This window comes from Nanorana parkeri, unplaced genomic scaffold (assembly GCF_000935625.1).
Source record: "Nanorana parkeri isolate BGI_ZX_2015 unplaced genomic scaffold, ASM93562v1 scaffold897, whole genome shotgun sequence".
Classification (NCBI taxonomy): Eukaryota; Metazoa; Chordata; class Amphibia; order Anura; family Dicroglossidae; genus Nanorana; species Nanorana parkeri.
The window spans coordinates 671437-681509 of NW_017307165.1; the positions used below are offsets into that span (position 1 = coordinate 671437).

The window sequence follows — 10073 nt, forward strand, 5'->3', positions numbered from 1 at the left end:
AGCAGGGGGGGGGGGCACCTCTCACATTGATGCTTTGAAAGAACAGACTTTGCTGATATAAAATTGCAATATTTAATTAGGAATAATTATCTTTTAAAAAAAAAAAAATTCGGATGATGATACTTAAAGATTAACTGAATTAGCAGCAACAACGCGGCGGTAAAACTTGTCTGCGAATTCGCATTTATTTATAATAAGCAGGGACTGCGTTATAGCGGAGGTCACCTGTCACGTAGGCTCCACCCGCAACACTTCACCAGAACTCTTCTGTATTACACATCGATGATCACCAATATACCTTATTTGACATAAACGTGACCTTGACAGTTCCAAACATAAACACTCTCATGTATAATGAGCTATTTGGTTGATGAGTTTATGAGTTTGTGTCTTACCCCCCAGAGTGGCAGAGACCACCAAGTGGGTGCCGTATTTCTTGATGATGGTCTCGATGATCTGATGGGTGCTCGGCCTCCTTCCCAGAAGCCTCAAACTGCGCTGAAAATCAGGCATCAAGGGCAAGATACTTTTCTGGGGCTCCTTACGATCTACCGCTATGTTCCTCACCTTCCAGCGGGCAAATTCCCTTTAAACAGATAAAGGAAAGTGGTATTAGATCCATCACAATGGTTTCATGCCGACAGGCGTCTCACATCAATATCAAGGCTCAAGTATCAAACATGGCAACACCAAGTGCAGATGGACTCGGGACTCTGCTACGCAATGGACTCCGGACTCTGCTACGCAATGGACTCAGGACTCTGCAATGCAATGGACTCGGGACTCTGCTACGCAATGGACTCGGGACTCTGCTACGCAATGGACTCGGGATGGACTCGGGACTCTGCAATGCAATGGACTCGGGACTCTGCAATGCAATGGACTCGAGACTCTGCAATGCAATGGACTCGAGACTCTGCAATGCAATGGACTCGAGACTCTGCTACGCAATGGACTCGGGATTCTGCAATGCAATGGACTCGGGCTTCTGCTATGCAATGGACTCGGGCTTCTGCTAAGCAATGGACTCGGGCTTCTGCTACGCAATGGACTTGGGACACTGCAAGGCAATGGACTCGAGACTCTGCTACGCAATGGACTCGGGACTCTGCTACGCAATGGACTCGGGACACTTCAAGGCAATGGACTCAAGACTCTCAACGCAATAAACGCAGGACTCTGTAATGTAATAAAAAGGACTCTGCAAAACAATACACTCAACAGGACAACCAGCATCTCCCTCCCCCCTTCCCCCAAGCCAGGCTCTCCTTTGCATTCCCAGCAACATCATCCTCCTCTGCCGGCCAGGTGCTTCGCTCTCTGGAGCTGCAGACAACGGGCAGAGAAGAGCACAGCTCAGGCCGCTCCCAGCACTCACCAGCAACTTCATTGTCAGCTGTTTCTGGCTGCTCGGGTGCTCATCTGTATCACCTGACAATTACCGCTTCCCCTCAGGCCAAGGTCCTGGCTGTCCCAGCCCAGTCCCCCCCTGCTACCAGCGGTTTCGCCAGGGCCAGATTTCCCACAAGGCCAACCAAGGCCCGGCCTCGGGGCAGCAGGGAGTAGAGGGGCAGCAGGGAGTTGAGGGGCAGCAGGGCGTAGAGGGTCAGCGAGGGTGTGGGATTCTTGTCTCCCGATTACTGGGACATGCAGTTCCGGGCGCCGGGCAGGTAGTTGTTTTCTACATTTAGCCCTGCTTTGGGTAAGCAGAGCTAAATGTAGAGCGGGGAAGCCGCCGCTTGTTTTCTACAAGTGATCTCAGAGATGTCGCCGAGATCAGTTGTATGCAGTCTGCAGGTCTGCCATTCTCCATGGGGGAGGGGGGTTTGGCGGGTAGGGGGGCGCAATGAGGAACCTGGCCTTAGGGCAGCAGAGAGAGTAAATCCGGCCCTGGGTGTCGCTGCTCCTGCCTGCCACTCCGGAGTAAAGGGACAGCTGCTGTGGGCCCCTGTAACTTATGGGGCCCGGGGCAGCTGCCCCGCTTGCCCTGCGGTAAAGAAGGCCCTGTATAGGACCCTACAAGGGAAAGGAGCCACCCTATCTTGGCCAGTGCTCGGGGGACCAACTCATTCTTCAAAACCTTTAAACATTAAGGAGCCAGCATCCGTTGTAAGTGACTTCATCATACGAATCGGCTTTGAATTTAATATAATTTTAATGATATTCAGAACTGTATTCATTGCTGTTTCTGATGTTAATTAATTCAAAAAACAGATACATACTGAAATGCTGTTATAACATATATTTATTACAAATATTGTAAAGTCTTCGGGAATAAATTTGAATACTAATGTGTTTTTTTTTACACTCTTTATGACACTGAAACAATGGTTCTTGAGGACTTTGTCCCCCCATTGTGTTCTTTCTGCATTTTCCCGGCTTCTTTTCTGTTATTATCGTTATTTCCATTTATAATTTTGCTATTGAATGCCTAAGGTTTGACATTTCCTCTTGACCTTAGATCACGAGCGTGACTGATGCTTCCTGCATTCATTCATTTATGGTGTTGTACTATTATTGTTGGTTCTTCTGTCTTCTTTTTTAATTATATTTTTCCATTCTTCTGCATTTGATAGAACTGCAGGCCCAAAGAGAGAGTCTACAATCAGCAAGAAGTCATTCAAACCTTATATACTTAGCCCTCAGAAGGTCCTTAATCTCACCAAGGAAGATTGGGCCCAACAGACTTTATCAGAGGTCGTTAGTCTCACCTAGGAAGATTGGACCCAACAGACTTCATCAGAAGTTCCTTAGTCTCAAATAGGAAGATTGGGCCCAACAGACTTTATCATAAGGTCCTTAGTCTCACCTAGGAAGTTTGGACCCAACAGACTTTATCAGAAGGTCCTGAGTCTCAAATAGGAAGATTGGGCCCAACAGACTTTATCATAAGGTCCTTAGTCTCACCTAGGAAGTTTGGACCCAACAGACTTTATCAGAAGGTCCTGAGTCTCAAATAGGAAGATTGGACCCAACAGGCCTTATTAGATGGTGTTAGTCTCAAGTAGGAAAACTGGACCTAAAAGACTTTATCAGATGTCTTTAGTCTTTCAATAGGAAGATTGGACCCAACAGACTTTATCAGATGTCCTTAGTCTCAAGTAGGAAGATTGGACCCAACAGAATTTATCAGATGTCCTTAGTCTCAAGTAGGAAGACTGGACCCAACAGACTTTATCAGAAGGTCCTTTGTCTCAAGTAGGAAGATTGGACCCAACAGAATTTATCAGAGGTCCTTAGTCTCAAGTAGGAAGATTGGACCCAACAGACTTTATCAGATGTCCTTAGTCTCAAGTAGGAAGACTGGACCTAACAGACTTTATCAGATGTCCTTAGTCTCAAGTAGGAAGACTGGACCCCTTTATCAGAGGGCACAGATGATTCTAGAATTTCCCAATTTGGCAGAAGAATCTACATCTTGGCAAATTGGTTTGGGAGTTGCGCTGCATCTGGAAAGATTGTAGCATTCTGATATATGTGCAGTTATTGGGCTGCTCATGGGGGTGGTTATTGAGCTCCTTGACTTTAAGGTGAAGGCTTTGGATGAGTCTGAATTCTACTAACTTGGCTGTACTTGTAACTAAATAAAGAATCAGCAAGTTGAACATCAAATTGGGAAAAAATATGTATTATTTTTGTGGTATTTAAAGAGATGTGAACCGGTGGCAGGGTCTCCTTAAAGTATATTTGTACCTTACATTTATATATACAGTTACATTCATATAATGGTTCTATCTTGCCCTCAGCTACCCTCTCAACCCAGCTAGATATTGGTGATTGAATCAGACTGCCGCTTGTCACAATCTTCCCGATAAAGCATGGCGGGACACCTTTCTAAACAGTAAATGGAAAGTCAGATGACCTGTTAATGAAGAGCTCCAGAAAATCCAAAACTTAGTAGGGCTACCCCCGCAGGGCAAGAGTTAAGTGCTTGTTTTGTTTAGGGGGCTCCAATAAAGCATATTCACTTGATCCTTGGTCCTGTGGTGGTCGGCACTCACCTCCCTCCCTCTCCTTCCTGGCTTTGGATTGTCCTTTGGCATCCTCAGGTCTAATGTAGGTCAATTGACCTGCCTAAGACATGATGACATCAATGGTCCTTGGACAGCCAGAGGGAAAGGCAGAAGAGATTGCAAGGACCAGTCTAGCCACCTGGAGAAAGCTGAAGAAGAGCATGAGGGTAAGGTAAGTAAGTCTGCTTTATTTGAGACCCCTGGACAAAATTAACCCTTGCAGTGCGGGGGTATGAGGTCTTGCAAGACTGACAGGTACAGACATGACTCCCAGAGCCAAAGTCATGTTGTGGTTTGTGGTTCAAGCACAGCTGGAGGTCCGGAGTTGCCCACCCCTGCCCTGGGTCATTCTATCAATACTGTACATGCAACAGGACACATTACACCACTGAGATCAATAAATAAGTTTCAACCTGTAAATCTTGTATCTAGTCGAGTAGCCCTGCCGATGCCTCTCCACAAAGGACAGGTAACTCCGAGAATGATGAAATGGTCCTCGATCAGAGATAACCCAGTCGAACTCTTTGGAGACATGTTCCTGGGATTGGAATGATTTCTGAACTGTGATCTGCTCCCAAATAAACAGGAAGGAGAGCAACTTGAATAGACGCCAGCTCATGCTTCTCCCTCTGCTTCTCCCCTCTCATTATTGCTCCATTTTTTGGAGTCCTGTGTGAGGAAGACAAAGGCAACGGTTGTTAGAAATACTAATGTAGCAATCATCGGGAAATGTAGCATCAGAAGAACAATATGGCACTAGTAATGTTTTTACAGTTGAACCCGAGAGATAAAGAGAAAGGGCAATGATTGTATATTAGAGTTGATATATTTTGAAACTGATGTTTTATATATTTTTTTAACTACATATTTGGTTACTTTGTGACAAAGGATTCCCTGAGCACTATGAGGACACTTATCAGATACAACGGCAAAAGCAGCTCCCTTTCAGTCAAAGCCATTTTTCATTAAAATAACTCTCTAATGACCACCAATTTAGGTGGGCACTTCTCCACTGATGACCAGTGTAAAGGGGAACTTCTCCACTGACCACCAATGTAAGGGTGCACCTCTCCCATTGACCACTAATATAAGGGGGTACCTTTCCACTGACCATTATTGTAAGGGGACACTTCTCCAATAACCTCCAATTCTCTACTGACCACCAATTTAAGGGGGCACTTCTCCACTGATGACCAATGTAAAAGGGTACCTCTCCACTGACCACCAATGTAAGGAGGCACCTCTGCCATTGACCACTAATATAAGGGGGTACTTTTCCACTGACCATTATTGTAAGGGGTCACTTCTCCACTGACCACCAACATAAAGAGACACTTTTCCAATGACCACCAATTTTCTACTGACCACCAGTTTAAGGGGGGATGACTCCACTGATGACCAATGTAAAGAGGTACTTCTCCACTGACCACCAATGTAAGGGGGCACCTCTCCCATTGACCACTAATATTAGGGGGTACTTTTCCACTGACTACTAATATAAGAGGGTACTTTTCCACTGACCATTATTGTAAGGGGCACTTCTCCACTGACCACCAACGTAAAGGGACACTTCTCCCATGACCACCAACTTAAAGGGACACTTCTCCAATGACCACCAATGTAAGGGGGCACCTCTCCCATTGACCACTATAATAAGTGGGTACTTTTCCACTGACCATTGATGTAAGGGGGCGCTTCTCCATTGACCACCAACGTAAAGGGACACTTCTCCAATGACCGCCAATGTAAGGGCTCACCTCTCCCATTGACCATCAATATAGGGGGTACTTTTCCACTGACCATTTATGAAAGGGGGCACTTCTCCACTGACCATGAATCTAAGGGGCCACCTCATCAGTGACCACCAGTTTCAGGGGGCACATCTCTACTGACCACTACAATTTTAACTGGCTGTATTAAAGCACAACTACTCCCAAAACCACAAGGAGTCACCCAGGCTGGACTCCCAACGTGTCTACCTTTGTTCACCACTATTACACGATGGATATAAGAGACTCTTGGCTTACAAAGAGATAACATTGTTCATGATTTCTTTTTAGCTCACAGGAACTAACAAGGACACGGTGTTTTCTGGACTTGTCTTATGCTGCAAAAAAAAGAAAACGAAGGCAGCCACCAGGACTGGCAATCTGCAGTATATTACATTTTTTTTTTGTTTTCAGGTTTAAACTCGCTTTCATTTTCTGGTTATTATCCTCATTATTAGATTTTACGGTTATTACTGAAAATAATTGGGTTCTATAGAGCGGGGGGGAATGTTAAAATTGATTTTACTTGGGTGCCAAGTACCATAAGTATCCCACGTTCTTTATTCTTTTTCTTTTTTTTTTCATTATTATATCTACAACCTACTGATCGTACCGACGTACAATGAGCTGTAGATATAATAATTTTAGCAGAGGCTCCCTGGCAATTTTTTCAACCCAGGTAGGGAAAGACACCAGTGAACGATCCTAGAGCTCCACCTTGTTGGCTGGATAGAATACTGCATTATATTATTACGTAAGATCTCCTTTTTAAAATAGGGGACATGAGAAATGGTTAATACATTAATGCCGGCAACTGCCAGGGAAAACAATACCAGCAGGCCTGTGTTTTGTTGCTGGCGGTGGTTTAAGCTGTTTTTAGGTCACAGCAATTGCGGTTGAGTGACACATCGGTTGAGAACAGGTGGCCCTGCGGCGGTAATGTACTAAAAGCGAGAAATGTGAATAAGAGAGACAAATACCTCATGAATAACATTGTTATATATCACGCAACCCTGTATTTAACTTTAAACGATCACAATCCCTAAATACCGTAGAAGAAAAAAATTAAAATGACACCTCTGATAAAGAATTGTAAAACAGGGTCTAGACGGGGTTAATTCAGTTGGACAACATGAGATCTAGCAATAAAGGAGATGTATATGACCACACGGGCAACACTGGGAACATAGAATAAAAATACATTCACAACAATCCATAGGTGTCCAGTTAAATCTGATCAGATATGAAAATGTTATACTCATACATTATGTAACCCAAAGTTTTAGGACTCCTGACTATCACACCTTATTTAAGGCCAAAACTATGTTGACACTAATGAGTTCAGGTGTTTCCAGTGAACGGTACAGCTAATGAGACAGCAGACAAAGACATTTTGGACAACTGGCCATTTACAACCTTGTGACAACAGTTTGGTGAAGGCTCTTTTCTGTTCCAGCATGAAAGCCAGCTCCAGAAAGACATGGTTTGATGAGCTTGGTGTGGAGGAACTTGAGTATCCTGCACAGAGCCCTGAACTCATCCCAACTGAACATGACTGTCCACAGTGTACAAAGACAGTTCCATAAAGACATGGTTTGATGAGCTTGGTGTGGAGGAACTCAAGTGTCCTACACAGAGCCCTGACCTCAACCCTACTGAACATGTGTACAACACCAGCTCCATGAAGACATGGTTTGACCAGTTTGGTGTGGAAGAACATGAGCATCCTGCACAGAGCCCTGACCTCAACCCTTCTGAACATGACTGTCCACTGTGTACAAAGCCAGCTCCATAAAGACATGGTTTGATGAGCTTGGTGTGGAGGAACTCAAGTGTCCTACACAGAGCCCTGACCTCAACCCTACTGAACATGTGTACAACACCAGCTCCATGAAGACATGGTTTGACCAGTTTGGTGTGGAAGAACATGAGCATCCTGCACAGAGCCCCAACCTCAACCCTACTGAACATGACTGTCCCCTGTGTACAAAGTCAGCTCCATAAAGACATGGTTTGATCAGTTGGGAGTGGAGGATCTGAGTGTCCTGCACAGAGCCCTGACCTCAACCCTACTGAACACCTTTGGGATGAATACTATTGCAGTTGTATACACAGAACAGAGTAATAGTGTATAGTAGTAGTATCTACAGAGGAGAGTAATAGTATAGTAATAGTATAGTACAGGGCTCAAAATTTCCACTCGCCCCCTCGCAATTGGCAAGTTAAAATTGCGTGAGGGCGAGTGGAAAATCATCTAGGGAGGGGGAGCCGCCGGCAGGAGGAGCGGGGGTGAAACTACCGCCGCTTCTGCAGTGGCGATCGGGCGCTTTAGTTGTCTTCTGTGGCCGGAGTGAAGGGAAGACAGCTGCACTGATTTTTCTTCTCCCCGGCCACTGCAGCTACAGAGCGGCAGAGGAGGAGAAGAATCAGTTTGTCGGTCTTCCCTTCACTCCGGCCACCTGCAGCTTCCTCTGCCCACCTCATCTGCCATAGGCTTGAGGAAGACTGCAGCTGCTATTGGCCGACTGGAAGTTTTTGCAGCGCGGGACCTGAAGAATACATCTCTGAATACATCCCCAGCACCAGTACCACCACCAGTACCAGGAGAGGAAGAGGGCAGATCAGCTATATTCACTGTAAGTCCTGTTCTTTCTGCCTTACACTGCTGACCTCTGTGCGTTAAATTACTGACCTCTGTACTGTGCGTTACATTACTGACCTCTGTACTGTGCGTTACATTACTGACCTCTGTACTGTGCGTTAAATTACTGACCTCTGTACTGTGCGTTAAATTACTGACCTCTGTACTGTGCGTTAAATTACTGACCTCTGTACTGTTGACCTCAGTACTTTGCTCCACACAGCTGACCTGGCGGAGTTAAGGCTGGGGCAGGGTAGGAGTTAGGTGGGGCAACTGGTGACGAGTAACTCTTAAGGCCTGGCTAGTAGCTCAGGGCCTGAAATTTTGAGCCCTGGTATGTTAATAGTTTATACAGAGCAGAATAATAGTATGGTAATAGTATATACAGAGCAGAGTAATTGTATTGTAGTAGTATATACAGAACAGAGTAATAGTATAGTAGTAGTATATACAGAGCAGAGTAATTGTATTGTAGTAGTATATACAGAACAGAGTAATAGTATAGTAGTAGTATATACAGAGCAGAGTAATAGTATAGTAGTAGAATATACAGAGCAGAGTAATAGTATAGTAGTAGTATATACAGAGCGGAGTAATAGTATAGTAGTAGAATATACAGAGCAGAGTAATAGTATTGTAGTAGTATATACAGAGCAGAGTAATTGTATAGTATTATTATATACAGAGCAGAGTAATTGTATAGTAGTAGCATATACAGAGCAGAGTAATAGTATAGTATTATTATATACAGAGCAGAGTAATAGTACGGTAGTGGGATATACAGTATTATAGATACCCTAGACACAGATGGCTCTCTAACGTTCCTCAGCGTAATACATCAAATATACTAATTCTGTGTACAGATCTAATTTGATTAATAAGTACTACAGAATCATTTAAATACGCATATACATCAGTAGAGCAGACTCAACCCCAGGAAGCCCAGAGAAAGTCAGCGGGACGCTCAATGCGGCGCTTCGTCAGGAGCCATAATTAATCATAGGCCTTCCTGGAAATGGGACCAAAAAAATGGTTAATTTAACCTCCATGCCCCACCCCCCTCCCTATGTAATGTTAATGTATTGCAATAGCTGGGGAGCCAGGTAACATGCACAGCAGAGGATCAGTCATTTGACATTCTGCCATACCCTTCCCTCGGTCATGTCCCATAGAGCAGGCCCATACATCTCTTATTATTTGCCCCCCAGCACCACGTCTATGACATGTTGTTCTTGCCGGCGCTGCAGTTTAATAATACAAGGTACCCTGTACCTGTAATCTGTACTAGTTTGCATTTGGATTGACTTAAGTCAGCAATATTTAATGAAGAGGATAATTGATTTGTTCTCATATTTCAATATTTGTGTGATATGGTTTATGAATGTGCTGCAACACAAGCTTCTCATAACAAGCTGGCAATTAACATGTAAATGTGAAATCCCTACCCTGATCACTGATTGCTTTGGGGATTTTATAAGTCTAAGGAGATCAGGAAGAGAAAATGCATGTAGATATGTAAATATTAGCCGAGGGAGAACAAATGTAGCTGTACTAGTCAGGGCCGTCTTTAATGCTGATTGGACCCTGGGCAAATATTTTCTTGGGCCCCCCACTCCTACACACCCCGACCCCCTAACCAACCGGCCCCCA

General features: G+C 44.5%; 1 protein-coding gene across 1 annotated transcript in view; it reads right to left on the bottom strand.

The window, feature by feature from the left end:
- Window positions 1-4685, bottom strand: part of BRINP1 (BMP/retinoic acid inducible neural specific 1) — an 84354-nt gene extending 79669 nt beyond the window's left edge. Inside the window, exons 1-2 of the mRNA XM_018565867.1 lie at window positions 4427-4685; window positions 396-586 (exon numbers count right to left, since the gene is read on the bottom strand). Coding sequence (XP_018421369.1) covers window positions 396-586; window positions 4427-4632 — 397 coding nt within the window. The 5' untranslated portion in view covers window positions 4633-4685. The remainder of the gene's footprint in view (window positions 1-395; window positions 587-4426) is intronic.
- Between the last annotated feature and the right edge of the window lie 5388 nt (window positions 4686-10073).